This window comes from Rhinoderma darwinii, chromosome 1, assembly GCF_050947455.1.
Source record: "Rhinoderma darwinii isolate aRhiDar2 chromosome 1, aRhiDar2.hap1, whole genome shotgun sequence".
NCBI lineage: Eukaryota > Metazoa > Chordata > Amphibia > Anura > Rhinodermatidae > Rhinoderma > Rhinoderma darwinii.
In genome coordinates, this window is record NC_134687.1 from 441,949,137 (window position 1) to 441,971,340 (window position 22,204).

Sequence of the window (22,204 nt, forward strand, 5' to 3'; positions counted from 1 at the left end):
CAGTAAAAAGCCCACACTACCCATATTTTGTCAATAAGTCACATTTTTCTGACAAACTCAGATAATAGACAATAGACCAAGAGTGCTCAACATTGAGGCATGTGCGCAACTTTTTGAAAAGTCTTAGCTGTGTGATCCATCAACCAATGTATAGAGCTTATGACTGGTCCTACACAATACGTTTGCTGCATTCGTTTTTACATTGGTTTGTTTTATGCTAATTTAAAGCAAAAACTCTATCATTTTATTGCCTATTGAATTTGTTTTACAATGTATTTTATGGAGTTTTACAATAAAAAGGAATAACTATACAAATATCAATGAAAACAAGAAGTAATCACAAAAGCGTTATAAATCCTCAAATATCCAAGGTCCAAGAAAAAGAGGACCAGGACATTGCTACTAATCTCGGCGGGACTAAGTACCAATGTAAGAGCAGTTTATAGTTTGCCTCCATCAAAGATGTATTAATGGAAATTTTAGCTGCTGTTTCTGCCATATCTTGCCATTCTCTCAAAGAGAAGGTTTTTGATAAGACCTGCACCCAACGGTCCATATACTATATGCAAGTTCATGTACTGGTGTAGTTAGGTGTACATATATCAAAGATAGGATGCGATGGTCAATAGGCATATTTAAACATAGATCTTCAAAGGGTGAGTATACTGTAATATACGGAGAGAGATTTTAGAGACCAAACCTACAAGGAGGACAAACATAAACCCCCTCTTCCACTTGTTCATAATATAATCATAGTGCTGATCAGAAGGAAGCAGGGAGGAAAGTCACATATAGGCCCGATATATGGTCATTGGTAATGACTCATCATTGATAATAATAACCTAAATAGGAGTCAATATACCACTAGTTACTATAAAACTTATAAATTTTATTGCATACAAATACATAAAAGCTATTACAAAAAAAGTTACAGAGATGATAGCGACCACAGTGTGTGAAGATGGAAACCAGACAGCATAAGTCTGACATGATAACATGCATATAATACATATATGGCAAGAAACGAGGATATGGATGTATATATACAACATGTATATAAGAGTTTCACTTGAAATACTGATAGGGGAGTCACTTATGTGATAGCCTAGGTAAAGCTCCCAAACATATGATGACATGTGTTGATAGCACATGTCAGGCTATCACCCACCAAACACAAGGTACAGTAGGTGAAGTGGCTGGACAATGCCAGTTACATGAACACAGAGGTACAAAATACAACATATCCTGCAAATAACAGTCTTACCCATAGCACAGTGTCCGGCGTCATACCCCAACACACATAAGTCAGTATTTCATACATACATTTTGTATATATACATCCATATCATCGTTTCTTGCCATATATGTATTACATGCATATTATCATTTCAGACTTATGCTGTCTGGCTTCCATCTTCACACACTGTGGTCGCTATCATCTCTGTAACTTTTTTATGTAATAGTTTATGTATTTGTACACAATAAAATGTATACGTTTTATAGTAACTAGTGGTATATTGACTCCTTTTTAGGTTATTATTAGAGATTTTAGAGAGTCTAAATAATATCTAATCTGAGAATATCGAAAACATTCAGAATCTGGCATAGCATGGATAATTTGAAAGAAATTATGGGAACGGATTCCTAGTCTATCAATAAAGTTCCCAATACAATAAAGATTTTTGTCTATCCAACATTTAAAACTCTTCAATTGGAGTCCTGGTAGGAAAGCAGGGTTTCCAAACAAACGAGCTACTGGTAAATGAAAATATGCAAAGTTGTACAATTTGCTTAACCTATCCTGTAATGCAAGAGAAGAGAGGACCAGGCACAAAATCAATGAATGGATCTTCGGTGTCATCCAGGGCAGTAAGTTGATTGGAATAGATGGAGTTGCATTTTGTTCAATAGAAACCCAACGAGGATGAGAGTGCAACCTATGAAGGGTGACCAAAGGGGCCAGACGAGCTGCATAATAATACTTAGCCAAGTTAGGTAACCCAAGACCACCGCTCACTTTACCAGCGTTTGTAATGGATTGATAAACCCTAGGCCGTTTAGATCCCCCCAAAAAAAGAAAAACATCCCTCTATAGGTAGTTAGTAATCAAGAGGTGGATGTCTATCATTGTCGTTCTAAAAATATATAACATTCTAGGTAAAAGAATCATTTTAATGGCAGTGATATGTCTTAACCAGGATAAATTGAGTAGTGATCAATGAGAAAAGTCCTCCAGCAGTTTCCTTTGAGTAGGGATGAAGTTGGCCTTAAAGAGTGCCGATATTGAGGGAGTTCATGCAATTCTGATCTTCCTGCCAACACAATTCAAAATTTACCTGTATCAGTTTAGCCATGTGATGGGGGACTGAAATATTAAGTACCTCCACCTTTTCATGGTTTATGAAATCAGATCTTAGAAAATTATCTAGTACATTATACACATGGGGAAGTGTAGTGAGAGGGCATGATAGTAGCAATAGAATATCATCGGAAAAAAGTGCACACTTATAGGATTGCCCACCTATTGGAATTGCTTTAAAATCTGCATTTGTCCTGATCAAGTGGGACAACGGTTCTATCACTAGAACCAAAAAAATGTGTGAAAGCGGGCATCCTTGTCGAGTTCCCTGAGCGATATTAATCGGTTGAGATAGAAAACCTTTCCAATTAATCTTTGCAGTAGGTACTGAATAGATCCCTTTCAATAGGGTCAGAAATTTTGGCCCAAATCCCCAAAGTTGTAGGATATAAAACATATAATCCCAATGAAGGGAATCGAATGGCTTATGTAAATACAGAGAAAGACAAAGAGCTTTAGGTCAAATGGATCCGTCCCATTGGGACTGTACCAAAAAAATTAGATCTATTATTCTATGGCTTTGATCAGCTGCTTGTCTATTTGGAACAAAGCCCATTTGATCAGAATTCAACTCTCCAGGAAAGTATTATTTCTACATGTCATAACCTTAGTGAGAATCTTTAGATCCATGGGTCAATGAGATGGGTCTATAATTCTGACACAAGGTATGATCTCTATCAGGTTTTGGAATGGCTGAAATATAAGCCCTAATACGTCAGGGCAAAGGGAACTACCATTACTTAGAGAATTAAAAAGAGAAAAAAGATGTGTCAGCAAATTTATTATAGTATAAATTTGAAAACCCATCAGGCCCTGGAGTCTTACCTGGTTTAAGAGATGTATTAACAGTTAATACTTCTTCGGAAGTGATATCAGTTTTCAATACGTTTCTATTTGCTAGAGAAATAGTGGGTAGTGCTAAATCACGTAGAAGTATATCAGCTTCTGACTTCCTAAAGCTCTCTGGGAAATTATAAAAGTCAGAATAAAAATAAAAAAAGGATGATAAAACATCTTGGGGCGCTGGGATAGGGTACCGTTAGTTAATCTGAGCTTGAGCTAAGTGTAGCAATGCGTCCTAGGTGTAAGTCTCCGGGCTAAGAGAGATCCAAACTTGTCAGCATGAGCATAAAACCTATATTGTGACCATCTAATACTGTGTTCCGCAATTGTTGTCAAATACATGTTCAATCCAGTTCTGGCCTGTTCTAGTTTAGCCTGCAGATCCAGCTCAGGATATTGCTCATGCTGGGATAGTAAAGTGGCATAAGCAGCTTATTTTTCCAATAATAAGGAATCCCTCTGTTTCTTGAGTCTGGAAGCCATTTATATAATTTTCCCACTAATAGTGGCCTTATAAACCTCCCAATTTACCGTAAACGATGCATTTTCCAGGTTATTTAATCAAAATATAGTTTAAGTTCTGAGGTTAAGTCTTTAACCCCTTCAAGACTGAGCCTGTTTTGGCCTTCATGACGAAGCCGATTTTTCAAATCTGACATGTCACTTTATGTAATAACTTCGGAATGCGTTTACCTATCCTAGCGATTCTGAGATTATTTACTCGTGACATATTGGACTTTATGTCAGTGAAAAAATTTGGTCGATAAATTTAATATTTATTTGTAAAAAAAATACCAAGATTTGGAAAAAAATAGCAAAAATCAGCATTTTTCTAACTTTAAATGTATCTGCTTGTAAAACAGATAGTAATACCACACAAAATAGTTACTAGTTTACATTTCCCATATGTCTTTTTTCAGTTTGCATCGCTTTTTGAACATTCTTTTATTTTTCTAGGACGTTACAAGGCTTAGAACTTTAGCAGCAATTTCTCATATTTTCCCCCAAAAATTCAAAAGGCTATTTTATCAGGGACCAGTTCAGTTCTGAAGTGGCTTTGAGGGCCTTATATATTAGAAAGTCCCCATAAATCACCCCATTTTGAAAACTGCATCCCTCAAAGTATTCAAAACAGCATTCAGAAAGTTTTAACCCTTTAGGCGTTTCACAGGAATTAAAGCAAAGTAGCGGTAAAATTTACACATGTAATTTTTTTCGGGTGCATGTCGCAGTTGCAAAGCCCCTGAGAGGCCAAAACAATGGAAACCACACAAAAGTGACACTATTTGGGAAACTACACGACTTAAGGAATTTATGTAGGGGTATAGTGAGCATTTTGACCCCACAGATCTTTTGCAAAATTTATTAGAATTAGGCTGTGGAAATGAACATCAACATTATATCCACTAAAATGTTTGATTTTTTTCAATTTGACAAAGGATAAAGGAGGAAAAAGCACCCCAACATTTGTAAAGCAATTTCTCCCGGGAACGGCAATATCCCACATGTGGTCATAAATATTTTTTCATTAGAAAGTAATTAACCCTTTTCAGACTGATCCATTTTTGCTTTTTCCTTTTCGTTTTTCCCTCCCCGCTTTCCAAGAGCCATAACTTTTTTATTTTTCCGTCAATAGAGCGGTGAGGGCTTATTTTTTGCCGGACAAGCTGTCGTTTTCTTTGGTACAATTTTTTGTCACATACAACTTTTTAAGCACTTTTTATTACACGTTTTGGTAGAGCCAAGGTGACCAAAAAACAGCGATTTTTAAATTCTCTATTTTTCACGGCGTTCACCATACAAGTTAAATAATGCTATAGTGTAATAGTTTGGACTTTTACAGACACAGCGATACCAATTTTTTTTACATGACTTTAGAGAAATAATTGTGCTTTTTTTTGGACTTTAAATATTTAATTTTTTTCACTAATAATAATTTACTTTTGTTTTTACACATTTTATTAGTCCCCTTAGGGGACTTGAAGCAGCAATCAGTAGATAGCTGGTACAATACACTGCAATACTAATGTATTGCAGTATATTGTCATTTTTACAGGCTCCTGTAACAGCGCGATCGCTGTTCCTGTCTGTTAGTCCCGGGTGTCAGCTGTAATACACAGCTGACACCCGCAGCGTATGGCGCGGGCTCAGCGTGTGAGCCCGCTCCATACATCACCCCCTACACCACAACATGCTATTAGGTCATGGTACGCGAATGGGTTAATGCGCAACGGATGGGGCAGAGTGAAAATTAAAATTTTCCGCCGATATGCCATTTTAGTGCACTATATGTTATGCCCAGTTTGTGCCACTGAAGACAAATACCTCATAAAATATTAATCGGGTTCTCCCGGGTATGGCGATGCAGTATCTGTGGATGTAAACTGCTCTTTGGGCACGCTGTAGGGCTCAGAAGTGAGGGAGCGGCATTTGGCTTTTGGAGAGCAGATTTAGCTTGTTAGTAGTTCTGTTTGGCGTTTTGCTGGTATTTCAGTTTATAATGTGGGGGCATATGTAAGCTGTGCGGAGTATATCAGGGCATAATAAAACGCTATATTAATGGGGTAAATAAATAATAATCTGCAGATGTGTGGCCAGCGTCGCTATGAAAAATGGTGGCTGATCTTATCCGCTTTTGCAACACTCTGCACATTTTGCATCGCCATATTCTGAGAGCCAGAACTTTTTTATTTTTTCTTCACCGGAGCTGTGGGAGGGCTTATTTGTTGCGGGACAATCTGTACTTTTCATTGGTACCATTTTGGGGTACATGCGATTTTTTTTTTTTTTTGATCACTTTTTATTCCATTTGTTGGCAAGCAAGGTGACCAAAAACCAGCAATTCTGACAATGGTTTTCATTATTTTTTTACGGCGTTCACCTTGGGCTATAAATGACCATTTTACTTTATTCTGTGGGTCGGTACGATTATGGTGATACCATATGTATATCGGTTATTTTATGTTTTGCAGCATTTGCACAATAAAATCACTTATTTATAAAATCATTTATTTTTTGTGTCACCATATTCTGAGAGCCAGAACTTTTTTATTTTTGAGTCCAAAAAGCTGTGTAAGGGCTTGTTTTTTGCGGGACGGGTTGTAGTTTTTATTGGTACTATTTTGCAGTGCATGCGACTATTTGATCACTTTTTATTCTATATTTTGTAAGGGGTGGTGACCAAAAAATAGTGATTCTAGCATTGTTTTTTTATTTCTTTTTTTTTTGCGGTGTTCATCGGGTGGGAAAAATAATATTATAGTTTTATAGTTGGGGTCGTTACGAACGCGGTGATACCAAATATGTGTACTTTTTTAACGTGTTCATTTTTTCCCTATAACGAAAGACTTATTATAGGAAAAAAAGCCTTTTTCGTTTATGTAACTTATAACTTTTTTACACTTTTTTAAAACATTTTTATTATCTTTTTTTACTTGTCCCACTAGGGGACATTTAGACTTGAAGCTCTGATCGCTGATAGAACACATTACACTACCTACGTAGTGTAATGTGTTCTGCCATTGTGACGTGACAGTTGGTCACGCCATCTTGAAGATCCGGATCAGGTACGGGGGGCGGACGGGGGGATTGATCGGGGGTGTAATAGGGGGGTGCTGGCCCCTATTTAGACCATTTCTCTCCTCTCACAGAATATTTTCTGTGAGAGAAGAGAGAGAACGAACCGCCGCTGTTTTTACAGCGATCGCCGCTATTCGTTGAATAACGGTGATCACGTGACCGGGGACCGGACAAAACGATCCTCGGTCTGTGCTCCGAGGCCTCAGCTACCTCCGTAGCTGAGTCCACGAAGTTTAAGTGCCTCACGGCGGCGCTCTGGCATATGTACCCTTAATGGCCGCCGTGAAAACACGTACAGGCTGTCATTAAGGCGTTAAACAAAGTAGGGTTAGTCAAACACCACAGAACATGCGTGGGTTTTAGCCAAAAACAATCCATCGTGACACAAACCGGGTCATGATCCAACCAAGGAACAGAGGGAATGGAAGCTTTCTGGACACTATACAAGAGTCTAGAGCAGGGGTGGGCAAACTTTTTGACTCGCGGGCCACAATGGGTTCTAAAATTTGACAGAGGGGCCGGGCCAGGAGCATTTGGAGGGAGTGTTTGGGCCGGATATACTAAAGCATTAAATGTAGTGTGTGCAAACCTCATAGCACAGTAAGAACACTACAACCCAATTTATTAACTGTCTTTCAAATGTGAAAAATAGCCCTTATCAGTTAATAAATTTGTCTCAAGGAATATGCAAGATATGGCATTTACATACTATTTCGCAGATACTGGGAGGAGGAAATGTAAATAGATTAAAATAACATACGCACTGTGATTTATCAAGAAAAAAGTTCTGTTGACTCTGTAAATTAGCTGCCAACCTCTGAGCAGTAGCCGCCCGTTCTTGTGTTGACTGCTTGCTAGCATAGTTTGCATGCTTCGTGGCAAAGTGACGGCTGATATTGTACTCTTTGAAAACCGAAGGGCTTAATGGTGACGTGAAACGAAGTGAAAATTAAAGTGAAATAAAAAGAAATACGCGCCACATTAACCCCTTAATGACCGGGCCATTTTGCACGTTAATGACCAAGGATTATTTTTTGTTTTTCCACGGTCGCATTCCAAGAGTCGTAACTCTTTTTTTATTCCGTCGACATAGCCGTATAAGGGCTTGTTATTTGCGGGACGAGTTGTATTTTGTAATTGTACCATTTTTAGATGCTTATAACATATTGATTAACTTTTATTAACTTTATTTTAGGAGAGAATTGAAAATAAGCAGCTATTCCAGCATTAATTTTCACGTTATAAATTTACGCCGTTTACTATGCAGCGTAAATAACATGTTAACTTTATTCTATGGGTCGGCACGATTACAGGGATACCAAATGAGTAAAGGTTTTATATGTTTTTTCTACGTTTGCACAATAAAAACCCTTTTAGAAAAAAATTACTTGTTTTTGCATCGCCGCATTCCAAGAGGCGTAATTTTTTTATTTTTCCGTCGATGTGGCCGTACATGGGATTGATTTTTGAGGGACAATGTGTAGTTTTCATTAGTACTATTTTGGGGTACATAGGACTTATAGATGAACTTTTATTTTATTTTTTATGGGGGGAATGGGAGAAAAGAGAGAATTTTGCCGTTGTTTTTTGCGTTTTCTTTGGACGCCGTTCATCCGGCGGTTAAATTAATGTGTTCATTTTATTGGTCAAGTTGTTACGATCGCGGGGATACCATATATGTGTATGTGTGATTTGTTTTGACCGTTTTATTAAATAAAACCACTTTTTGGGGCAAAAAAGTAGTTTTATTTGACTTTGACTGTAATTTTTTTTATTTTTTTTTTCACAAACTTTATTTAACGGTTTTACTTTTTTTTTTTTAGTCCCACCCGGGGACTTCACTATGCGATGTGCCGATCGCATATATAATGCTTTGGTATACTTCGTATACCAAAGCATTATTGCCTGTCAGTGTAAAACTGACAGGCAACCTGTTAGGTCATGCCTCTGGCATCGCCTAACAGGCAGATGCTGAAGACAGACCTGGGGGTCTTTGTTAGACCCCCGGCTGTCATGGAAACCCGACGGCGACCCGCGATTTGTTTGCGGGGGCGCCGATCGGGAGACAGAGGGAGTTCCCCCCTCTGTCAAACACATTAAATGCCGCTGTCACTGTTGACAGCGGCATTTAATGGGTTAAACTGCCGGAATCGGCGCGTGCTTCGATTCCGGCAGTTGCAGCAGGAGCCAGGCTGTGTATAACAGCCGTGCTCCTGCCGCTGATCGCGTGGGTAAACTGTCAGTACCCGCGCGATCACAGGACGGATATATCCGTCCTCCTGCGCGAACTAGCAGCTGCTGAGGACGGATATATCCGTCCTTCGGCGTTAATTAACAACGGTCAATGTGTTTTGAGTGCGCCATCTATTGGGAAAACGTGGGCATTGCAGGGAAAGGGGAAAAAAAAAAGGAGGTTTTTACTATTATTTGGACAAGTTCGGCGGGCCGGATTAAAAAGCCTAACGGGCCGTATGTGGCCCGCGGGCCGTAGTTTGCCCATGTCTGGTCTAGAGCAAAAAAATAAATAATCAATTCTTGAATAAGAATTATGTGCTACAGAGTAATCAGTTTATTCCCTCACCGCTGGATTGATAGAACGCCAAACATCAACCATATCATAGGAATTAAGTAATTTGGCCTACTGTAAATACTGCATGGGAGAGGTATCAAGGAGGACTTGCCATCATTTAAGGTATAGTCCAACGGGACATTGGAATCACCACCAAAAATAACCTTTCCCATAAGATAAGTCCCAGATATCAGAAGATACCTGCCCTCCGGATCTGCAACAGTAGTCTGATGTACAAAAGGTGTATATTTTGCTAAAAAATATGCCCTCTCCTCTCCTTTTCATCTGCTAATGCCATATGGTATGTCGGAAATCATTCATGAATAAATCTAGTACTGGATCTAGAAGTGTAATGCAATTCTTGTAAAAATACATCACAATGCATAGAATAATAATGCCGAAAGGCCTTTCTCCTCTTTACTGGATTATTCAACCCCTGAACATTATGTGTAAGGATTTTAAAGGATGCCTATTGAATTTGATTCAACAAGCACTACAGATGAAAGTCACAAGTGTGCCCCCATAACAGAGTCAGCCAGTTACAGATGCCCTTTTTAAACAGCATCTGCAAGCCACAGATGCTTTCCCAAAGACATCTGCCAGCCACAGGTTCCCCCACAACACAACACATACCCCGAGACCATTTTTCTTGCCACAATTGCCACCATAATAAAGTCTGCCAGCCACAGAGACCTCTATAAGTGACAGCCAGCCAAAGATGCTCCATAACAGTGTGCCAGTCACAGATGTCCCAATAACAGCATATGCTGGGCACAATTTTACCCTTAATAGCATGGAGCAACCACAGATATTCCCATAACAGTCTGTGCCAGCCAAGGGTTCCGCTACAATAGTCTGTCAGTTATGGATGCCCACATAACTGTACTTGCAGGCCACAGATGCTCCCATAGCAGTGTGCCAGACAAAGATGCCCCATAATAGAGTGGCAACCACAGATGGCCCACCACTTTACCACTCCTCTATCATCTACTTCTTTCTTTTCCTGTGCAATTACCTGCTAAAAACGGGTCCAGTATGAGAATTGTGCGGTGGGTGGCCAGTACATCCCCATCGGCCATATTTCCACTACTGCATTAGATGGCTCACAATGCCAAGAAGAATGTGGTTGACATTTCTGTGAATTAAATATAGAACACAATGGAGATGTGAGTAGCTCGACAATTGACTATTACTTGCTAGTCACTGGACTGCATGAGTAAGTTCCCATGTTAACAGAATATGTCAGAACAGAACAGTGGGCACTTAAGGGCCAAATATTTAATCACATTAACATTTTTGTTTTTCAGAATGTGTGCTTTCATATTGTGTGTATAAATATGGGGAAGTTTATACTGATTTTCTAGTAAAGATGAAAAAATAGTGTAGTACCGTGTTATCCAGAAACAATATGCAATGTCAAATACTTTTGTGTCAAAAAAGACAAAAGTATAGTAGGTTTGATACCTTTGTTGGCTAACATAAAAGTTCTATATGCAAGCTTTCAGACCGCAGAGGCCCCGTCATCAGGCAATTTACAAATGAGTGACTGAGGAAAAAAACACAACATTTAAGATGTTACACAAAGACAATTGGTACAGGAGGTGATACATCATTAAGATAAGCCGGGGCAATAAAACTGAGGTTATAGGGGTGATGACTCAGGAGTTAAGGGATCTGGAGTCAGTCTGATGGGGGATGTGACGTGTGTCCATGTAGTATATCCAGGTGTTAGATAAAATGTTGTGGTTTTTTTCTCAGTCATTCATTTGTAAAATGCCTGAAGAAGGGGCCTCTGTGCTCTGAAAGCTTGCATATAGAACTTTTATGGTTAGCCAACGAAGGTATCAAACCTACTATACTTTTGTCTTCTTTTACACAAAAGTATTTAACATTGCATATAGTAAAGATTACAAGTTATATACTGGTGCAGTAACAATCAGCAATATTTTCATAGGTGATGATTCCCAAGATGATAGATGATTCTCTATGTCAATAATAGGCTTATTCATTGCAGGGTTTGCTTATAGACAGAGCTGGAAGACGGGTTCTTATCATTGGAGGATATTGTTTAATGGCATTGTTTTGCATTGTATTAACAGTGACACTCACTTTTCAGGTAATTATAGAATAACTGTTTTATTCATATTCAATACCATACATGCCAACTCCACTTGAAAAAACACTTTTCTGTAATCTATTAAATTCTTTGTAAAGTGCAATTGTGAGTATTCCACTCAAGTACTCTCCACTGTAAGTTCAATATAGAACATATCCATGGTCACCAGTAGTTGACAGTTGAAATATTTTCCAAGTGACAGCACTGCTTGATAGTTATGGTTTTAATGGTAATACAGTTAGATCTATAGAAGAGTTTATATATTAACCAATGATGCATCTTCCGGATTAACACCATAATCATAGTTCCAGTTTAGTTGAAATATCTAGAAATGATGGTCTTAAAATGGATACAGCTATTTATGCCTTCATAATATTGTTATCCTGACTTTTTATGTATTAATTCATCCTTTCCATATCTTAAATCAAAATTGGGAGCTTGCTCTATACACATACGAAGGATACATATGACACATATAAAGCATAACAGTGATGTGGCATAAACAATAACAAATACATTCCAATACCTATACCAAAAAATGATGTTTACTTTTTTATCTTTATTTTCAGGATGCTTACCCATGGGTTCCCTATTTAAGTATAGCGGCTATATTAGCCTTTATGTTAAGTTTTGGTCTAGGACCAGGTAAGTGAGCTATGAGAAAAAAGAAAAAAAAATTACGATTTTAGGCATCTTAAGGCTTTAGGTTCAATTCACACGCACAGCGTTTCGCTGCATTTTTGTAGCATTTTTTTTGTTCCGCCAAATCTTTAATTACAGTCTGTAGTAAAATATAAAATGCACCACATACAACTGTGTTTTGGTTTGTGTAGTTTTTATCCACAGGATAGGTCATAAATGTCAGATAGATGCGGGTCCCACCTCTGGGACCCGCACCTATCTCTAGAACGGGGCCCCCTAAACCCTGTTCTACCTATCTGTGTTGTGGCTGAATCGTTTGATTTTTGACCATGAATTACGGAAACAGCGTAGCTTGCTGAGCTATGCTGTTTCCATGGAACTGAATGGTAGTTCCAGAAACAGCGTAGCTCGTTTCCGTATTTCATGGAAGGAAATCACACGCTTCAGCTACAACACAGAGCAATAGAACAGGGTTTAGGGGAGCCCGTTCTAGAGATTGGTGCGGGTCCCAGAGGTGGGACCCGCATCTATCTGACATATTCCTGTGGATATGTCATAAATGTCTATGATGGGAAAACCCCTTTAAGGCATTTTCCCTTATTTATAGGCTTATTTATAGGACTTGAAAAACAGCAGACAAAAGCATGTACAAAATGACACGAAATTTAAAAACACCACTAAAAAATCACTGTTACATTTTACTAAACTCTAGCATATTCACGTGTATTTTTTCATGCAGTTTAAAACGCCAGAAAAAAAATCTATGTTTGAAGGAGGCCTAAAAGGGTTTCCCCAACTAAGATTCCCTTCTGGAAAGCTCATTAATGTACTGACCATTGCCACAGCATGTGCCCACAGCAGCCAACAGCTGGGAGCTGCAGGTTTTGACACTATGAATAATAAACTATTAAATACACCCTCCCCTACCTTACTAGAACAATGGAAATACATTCCTGGTGGCAAGATGCTTTCCCTTCTTCAGAGCTGCACCATGGCAATTTTGTGCCAAAACTATAACCAAACCATTCAAAAGAAATTAATAATTGTGGGTTCTCGAGTTTCAGAGTAAAAAAGACAGCACTTGAAGGTATGACGTGTTATGGTTTTTGGCACACACATAACGACCTGTAGAATAAAGATAACATATAATTTGTACACCTTCATACAGCTATGTTTACGGGAAAATAAAATAGTTGCAGCTCTCAGAATGCAGTAATGAAAAAAAATCGCTACATCCTGAAGACCCAACATTGGCCTTAACTAGTTAAAGTACAATTGACATGGGTACATCTAAAACAATCTCATAAAGGGTTTAAACCTGGGGATGTTGACAGTGCCCACTGTACAGCCCTATGAACTGGAAATAAGGAGGCTATGCACTTTATCTGCCTGCCAGCCGAATTGAATGGCCAGGATTTACAAGTAGAGGAGCCCTGACAGGGGCGTAACTAGAAAAGACTGGGCCCCATAGCAAACTCTTGACTGGGGCCCCCAGGTGCCACACACAGCCCCCCTTATAGATAGTGCCCCCTGTATATAGTGCCACACAGCCCCCTCCCTTGTATATAGTGCCACACAGCCCCCCTTAGTAGATAGTGCCACACAGCTCCCCCTTAGTAGATAGTACCACACATAGACCCCTGTAGATAGCCACAGCCCTCCCCCTTGTAACTAGTGCCATACAGCCCCTAGTAGATAGTGCCACATAGCCCCCCTTAGTAGTGCCACACATCCCCTTGTATATAGTGACACACAGCTCCCCCATGTGTATAGTGCCACACAGCCCCGCCTTGTATATAGTGCCACACAGTCCCCCCTTGTGTATAGTGCCACACAGTCTCCCCTTGTGTGTAGTGCCACACAGTCCCCCCTTGTGTATAGTGCCACAAAGCCCCCCAAGTAGTACAAGGCAATGGCACATCCGAGAAAGTTGCATCAGCCAGGGGGATGTCAATCAATGGAATGGAATAGTGGGTTTGGAGGCAGGACTATGTGACTCTTCAGAATAGCCACACCGACATCTGATCCTTTAATGAGTAATTAGCATATAGTGTTCGCCGTTTTAAAAGTATATTTAATAGATTTTGCTGAATCTAAAAAACTTTTTAGTTCTTTTTCTCTTTTCTTCTCCCTCCGGTCCAGACCTCTATGATGGATTTCTCCCGGCCACAGCCCATTTCTGCAGTTTTCCGCTCAGATGTCTTCAGCTTCTCACTTTTAAAATATTTCTGCACCTATAAATGAAGATAAAATTCTCAACACCTCTAAATATAATAGTGCCATACACTGCACCTCTAACTATAATTGCACCATACACTGTGTCCCTGATTATAATAGCACCATACACTGTGTCCCTGATTATAATAGTACCATACACTGTGTCCCACAAACACACACACCCACACACCGTGCCCCCTGTAGATAGTGCCCCCGTAGCCCCCCTGTAGATAGTGACCCCCATAGAGCCTCTATAGATAGTGCCCTACATAAAAACCCCTGTAGATAGTGCCCCACATACAGCCCTCTGTAGATAGTGCCCACATATGGACTCCAGAGCTACAAGGCAATAGTGCTAACCACTGAGCCACCGTGCTGCCCCACATATAGCTTTCCCCTATAGATAGTGCTCCACATATATCCCACGTCTGTAGATAGTGCCTCACATATAGCCCACCCCTGTAGACCATGCCCTACATATAGCCCCCTGTAGATAGTGCCCCACAGGTAACCCACCCCTGTATATAATGTCCCACATATAGCCCACCCCTGTAGATAGTGCCCTACAAATACCTCCCCCTATAGATAGTGCTCCACATATAGCCCACCTCTGTAGATAGTGCCTCACATATACAGTGAAGGAAATAAGTATTTGATCCCTTGCTGATTTTGTAAGTTTGCCCACTGTCAAAGACATGAACAGTCCAGAATTTTTAGGCTAGGTTACATTTACCAGTGAGAGATAGATTATATTTAAAAAAAAAAAAGAAAATCACATAGTCAAAATTATATATATTTATTCGCATTGTGCACAGAGAAATAAGTATTTGATCCCCTACCAACCATTAAGAGTTCAGCCTCCTCCAGACCAGTTACACAATCCAAATCAACTTGGTGCCTGCATTAAAGACAGCTGTCTTAAATGGTCACCTGTATAAAAGACTCCTGTCCACAGACTCAATTAATCAGTCTGACTCTAACCTCTACAACATGGGCAAGACCAAAGAGCTTTCTAAGGATGTCAGGGACAAGATCATAGACCTGCACAAGGCTGGAATGGGCTACAAAACCATAAGTAAGACGCTGGGTGAGAAGGAGACAACTGTTGGTGCAATAGTAAGAAAATGGAAGACATACAAAATGACTGTCAATCGACATCGATCTGGCGCTCCATGCAAAATCTCACCTCGTGGGGTATCCTTGATCCTGAGGAAGGTGAGAGCTCAGCCGAAAACTACATGGGGGGAACTTGTTAATGATCTCAAGGCAGCTGGGACCACAGTCACCAAGAAAACCATTGGTAACACATTACGCCGTAATGGATTAAAATCCTGCAGTGCCCGCAAGGTCCCCCTGCTCAAGAAGGCACATGTACAGGCCCGTCTGAAGTTTGCAAATGAACATCTGGATGATTCTGAGAGTGATTGGGAGAAGGTGCTGTGGTCAGATGAGACTAAAATTGAGCTCTTTGGCATTAACTCAACTCGCCGTGTTTGGAGGAAGAGAAATGCTGTCTATGACCCAAAGAACACCATCCCCACTGTCAAGCATGGAGGTGGAAACATTATGTTTTGGGGGTGTTTCTCTGCTAAGGGCACAGGACTACTTCACCGCATCACTGGGAGAATGGATGGAGCCATGTACCGTCAAATCCTGAGTGACAACCTCCTTCCCTCCACCAGGACATTAAAAATGGCTCGTGGCTGGGTCTTCCAGCACGACAATGACCCAAAACATACAGCCAAGGCAACAAAGGAGTGGCTCAAAATGAAGCACATTAAGGTCATGGAATGGCCTAGCCAGTCTCCAGACCTTAATCCCATCGAAAACTTATGGAGGGAGCTGAAGACAGCCTCGAAATCTTAATGATTTACAGATGATCTGCAAAGAGGAGTGGGCCAAAATTCCATCTAACATGTGTGCAAACCTCATCATCAACTACAAAAAATGTCTGACTGCTGTGCTTGCCAACAAGGGTTTTGCCACCAAGTATTAAGCCTTGTTTGCCAAAGGGATCAAATACTTATTTCTCTGTGCACAATGCAAATAAAGATATATAATTTTGACAATGTGATTTTCTTTTTTTTTTTTAATATATAATCTATCTCTCACTGGTAAAAGTAACCTAGCCTAAAAATTCTAGACTGTTCATATCTTTGACAGTGGGCAAACTTACAAAATCAGCAAGGGATCAAATACTTATTTTCTTCACTGTAGCTCCCTTGTAGATAGTGCCCCACAGGTAACCCACCCCTGCATATAGTGTCCCACATATAGCCCACCCCTGTAGATAGTGCCCTACATATGGCTCCCCCTGCATATAGTGCTCCACATCCCACACATATAGACCTCCCTCTGTAGATAGAGCCCCCACTGTAGATAATGCCACTCACAGTTTTAGTAGAAAGAAAAAAACGAATTTACATACTCACCCTGATTCCGTTCCCGTGCTGTCCGGTGGCCATGCAGATCTGCTCTCTTCTGAGCAGGTCTGCTGGAGCTGAACGACGCAAGCGGCACGTTGTTGAAAGGCACTGATTGGCACAGCAGAATGACTTGCCCCGTCAATCAGCGCCTTTCAAACACGTAAGAGGCGCGATAACGTCATTGTGCCGCTAGCATCATTGAAAGGCACCGATTGGCGGGGCAAGTAATTTTGCCCCGCCAATCAGCGTCATTGTAAGGCGCTGAATGGTCGGCCATTCAGCGCTAAGGCATGTATTTGTACCTGCGTGCTATAGATGCAGGTACAATTACTGCAAGAGGGGGTGGCTGTCACTAGCACCGGGGCCCCCTATGGTGCTAGCGACGCCACCGGGCATGAGAAGGCCCTTGCCTCCCGGCCCATAACGGCTGCTAGCGGCGCCACCGGGCCTATGGGGGGCGTGTCAGCGAGCAGCACGAGCCCCCTCATCCTGCGGGTCCCATAGCACCCGCTGCTACAGCGATAGTTACGCCACTGTGCCCTGTCAGTCAGTAACTGTTGGTTATGCGGATGACACACGACCAAGACAAAATATTACACAAAACCTACGATGAAAAATTATGAAAAGGACAACAAAGTTTTAATAAAATATGCAGGATGGAAAAATCATGATGTGTTGTATGTGTTCTATCAAAATGATCTCGTAAGACCAAATTTTATAAATGGTCAATATGCTTAGTACTGTATGTGTAAAGATATTATGAGGAAATTAGAACATGTGAAACACTACACATAAATACAGTTACACAGTACAAATGATTGTAGAATACTTCTCTCATGCCATAGAGACAAGTCGTTTTCACTAGAATGAAGGGCGCTCCTACAAGCGTTTATTTCTCTATTAGCTTGGAGATCTGTGCATATATAAAGATCTCAAGCTAATGTTGGCATTGTCCAAGAGACTTTAAGTCCTTCATGACAGCCATACGGCTATATATGTTCCAACTGCCGATGCCTCATGCAGTTGTCATATATATATAAATGTTGGCAGTCTGGAAGGAGGTTTAACCCTTCCCCGCCGTTTTGTTTTTTCCTCCCCACCTTCCAACAGCCATAACTTTTAAATTTTTCCATCAATATTGTCGTATTTGGGTTAGTTTTTTGCGGGACGAGTTGTAGATTTTCAAGGCACCATTTATTGTACCATATAATGTAGTGGGAAACTGGAAAAAAAATATTTGTGGGGTGGAATAAGAAAACAAATAGTGATTCCTCAATATTTTGGGGGGGGGGTTTATTTTCACGGTGCGGTAAAATCTCCATGTTAACTTTATTCTGTGGGTCAATACGATTATGGTGATACCAAATTCATATTGTTTTTTCTTATGTTTTACTACTTTTACAAGGAAAAAACTGATTGTTACAAAAAAAATTCGTTTTGTCGCCACATTCTGAGAGCTATAATTTGTTTAAATTGTGCTAAATGGGAAAAGGTTTTTTTTTTTAAATTATTACTATTACTTTACTGTTTTCTTACTTGTCCTCCTAGGGACTTGAACCAGCGATTGTTGGATCGCTTGCATTATAAACTGCAGTACTAATGTATTGCAGTATATTGCGATACGGCCAGACCATTGCCGACGCTCTGGCCGGTGATTCCGCTCCTGGAGAAGCCCCTGGCGTCACAATCCATATATGGACAGTGACGTCAGGGGCTCCTCCTGGAGTGGAATCCCCGGCCAGAGCGTTGGCAACGCTCTAGCTGGGGATTCTGCTCCTAGAGGGAGCCCCAATGGCTCTATCTACAGGGGAGGGGGTGTAGTGCTATCCTGAGCCAGCCTTAGTTTGGATGGTGCCCTGAGCGGGACTCTCTATTACCGCCCCCTACACAAACCAATAATTAACCACATATACCTGCAGTCCTATTTAACACCACAGATAACAGTGATAACTCTCTGAGTACAGATAATGTAGTAGTGTTACCTGCAGTCCTATGTAACACCGCAGATAACACAGTTATAACTCTCTGAGTACAGATAATGTAGTAGATAATAACTATACCCACAGACACATATAAACACACACGCAGAGGCATATATATATATATATATATATATATATATATATAGTTCAAATAGATGCAAAAAACACAGCACTCAATGTAGACTGGAAATCAGGCCATGTGCACGTTACCATAGTAAGGATAAATCAACTCCTTGGAATGAAATAGCAGGAATAAAGAGCAAGTAACGGCACCAGGACTTCAATGTTGGGGAGATGTTGGTTTATTCACCACCAGGTGGAAAGAATGAGCTCATTCTTTCCACCTGGTGGTGAATAAACCAACATCTCCCCAACATTGAAGTCCTGGTGCCGTTACTTGATCTTTATTCCTGATTATATATATATATATATATATATATATATAAGGGCAGCAGGGTATATAAGGGGCCGCAGGGTATATAATGGGCAGCAGGTTATATAATGGGCAGCAGAGTATACAAGAGGCAGCAGGGTATATAAGGGGCAGCAGGATATATAGGGTGCAGCATGGTATATAGGGGGAAGCACAGATATCTTTGTTTTATCTGTTCTACTTTAATATTAAACACACACACACACATATACAAACACAGAGACACATACTGTATACACACACATATAGACACGCATAGATACTCACAGTCTCTCCTTGCTGACAGGATTACAGGCTTCGTGCAGGACGGGCTGTGGGCAGAGCTTCCTCCTCTTCTCTTGCTTCTCGGCTCTTATTTACTCTGTGTGTGTAACTAAGAGCATAGGACAAAGCAGAGCCCAGTGGCACCCCTACATGCTGGGAGGGTGCAGCGCCCTGTGCAATCGTAAAGGTCGCACACCCCTAAGGCCAGCCCTGGCGCTATCCACAGGGTGGGATGTGTGTAATGCAATCTATGGGGTGAGTGTGAGGCACTATCTACAGGGGGTGTGGCGCTGTCTGCAGGAGTCTGTGTGGTGCTATGTACAGGGGGGTGTAGCGATATCTGCAGGGTGGGGTCTGTGGCACCATCTACAGGGGGTGTGGCGCTACATACACGGGTGTGTGGCGCTATCTAGGGGGTGTGTGCACTATCTACATGGGCACTGTGGCACTATATGGGCATTATCTAGAGGGCACACTGTGGCGCTATCTACATGGGCATAGTGTGTGGCACTATCTACACGAGCACTGTGGCACTATTTGGTCGTGTGAATGTAGCCTAATTGTTACAGAGCTGAAACAGAGTATATATATAAAAGCCTCATATGTCTTGTAAAAAAAATAACTAATAATAGTTGTGATATTCAAGCGGTCGCAAAGATATTATTGTGTAAAGAAATGCATATTAGAAATGGAAATTTTGACCTGGACACAAGTACATCAATGACCCTTGGTCATGAAAGGGTTAATAGAACTGAACTGTTCATAAGCATTGTAGCCTATTAAAGGGGTTGGACGCTTTGGACAATCCTTTTTTGTTAGAAGGGTCCCTCACAATAAGTTGATAGCAGGGTGGGACACCCTGATAGTGTTTAATAGGTGATTCTATACTTTATGCACCTTTGTCCCCAATAATATTATTCTTTACTTTTATATATTTTTTTTATCTCTTTCTAGTTAAATATAAATTGCAAGGTAATTGTGTAATGCTAATAACTATTACATCTATAAACAACTTTGTTATACCGTAATTTGCATTACAGACTAATAAAAACAACGTTTTAAAAAGCAATGGATTGTAAAATTTCAGACATTTCCAAAAGCAGAGTTGTATTATAATCAAAATCATACTAAATTATAATATGTACTAATATGCTAAGCTAAACTATTGAGTTCATAAATCCATAGGTGGTGTCACAAATACCCTAACTGCAGAGACACATACTGTATACACACACATATAGACACGCATAGATACTCACAGTCTCTCCTTGCTGACAGGATTACAGGCTTCGTGCAGGACGGGCTGTGGGCAGAGCTTCCTCCTCTTCTCTTGCTTCTCGGCTCTTATTTACTCTGTGTGTGTAACTAAGAGCATAGGACAAAGCAGAGCCCAGTGGCACCCCTACATGCTGGGAGGGTGCAGCGCCCTGTGCAATCGTAAAGGTCGCACACCCCTAAGGCCAGCCCTGGCGCTATCCACAGGGTGGGATGTGTGTAATGCAATCTATGGGGTGAGTGTGAGGCACTATCTACAGGGGGTGTGGCGCTGTCTGCAGGAGTCTGTGTGGTGCTATGTACAGGGGGGTGTAGCGATATCTGCAGGGTGGGGTCTGTGGCACCATCTACAGGGGGTGTGGCGCTACATACACGGGTGTGTGGCGCTATCTAGGGGGTGTGTGCACTATCTACATGGGCACTGTGGCACTATATGGGCATTATCTAGAGGGCACACTGTGGCGCTATCTACATGGGCATAGTGTGTGGCACTATCTACACGAGCACTGTGGCACTATTTGGTCGTGTGAATGTAGCCTAATTGTTACAGAGCTGAAACAGAGTATATATATAAAAGCCTCATATGTCTTGTAAAAAAAATAACTAATAATAGTTGTGATATTCAAGCGGTCGCAAAGATATTATTGTGTAAAGAAATGCATATTAGAAATGGAAATTTTGACCTGGACACAAGTACATCAATGACCCTTGGTCATGAAAGGGTTAATAGAACTGAACTGTTCATAAGCATTGTAGCCTATTAAAGGGGTTGGACGCTTTGGACAATCCTTTTTTGTTAGAAGGGTCCCTCACAATAAGTTGATAGCAGGGTGGGACACCCTGATAGTGTTTAATAGGTGATTCTATACTTTATGCACCTTTGTCCCCAATAATATTATTCTTTACTTTTATATATTTTTTTTATCTCTTTCTAGTTAAATATAAATTGCAAGGTAATTGTGTAATGCTAATAACTATTACATCTATAAACAACTTTGTTATACCGTAATTTGCATTACAGACTAATAAAAACAACGTTTTAAAAAGCAATGGATTGTAAAATTTCAGACATTTCCAAAAGCAGAGTTGTATTATAATCAAAATCATACTAAATTATAATATGTACTAATATGCTAAGCTAAACTATTGAATTCATAAATCCATAGGTGGTGTCACAAATACCCTAACTGCAGAGTTATTTACCCAATCAACACGTACAGGAGCTTACATGATAGGAGGAGCTGTAAACTGGATAAGCTTTTTCGCTATAGGAATGGTTTTTCCATTTATAGTCGTAAGTATTATTTCTGTATCTCGAGTTTATAAGGATTTTATTTAACAAGTTGTTCAGGCCATTATATTTCAGGTAAGTAGCATCCAACTAATACTTGTCAGCTGCCCTGCGTAATGTCTGCATTCAATCTCAAACTCAATTCAGCTCAACTTTAGCAATGTTCTGCAAAGACAGTACAAGAATACAATACTTCATCATATAGTCC

General features: G+C 40.4%; 1 protein-coding gene across 1 annotated transcript in view; it reads left to right on the forward strand.

Annotated features, from left to right (window-relative positions):
* The window catches only part of LOC142743295 (solute carrier family 2, facilitated glucose transporter member 11-like), a 57,096-nt gene that overhangs the window by 25,583 nt on the left and 9,309 nt on the right, over window positions 1-22,204 (forward strand). Inside the window, exons 9-11 of the mRNA XM_075853918.1 lie at window positions 11,365-11,466; window positions 12,036-12,111; window positions 21,872-21,999. Of these exons, the coding sequence (XP_075710033.1) occupies window positions 11,365-11,466; window positions 12,036-12,111; window positions 21,872-21,999 (306 nt within the window). The remainder of the gene's footprint in view (window positions 1-11,364; window positions 11,467-12,035; window positions 12,112-21,871; window positions 22,000-22,204) is intronic.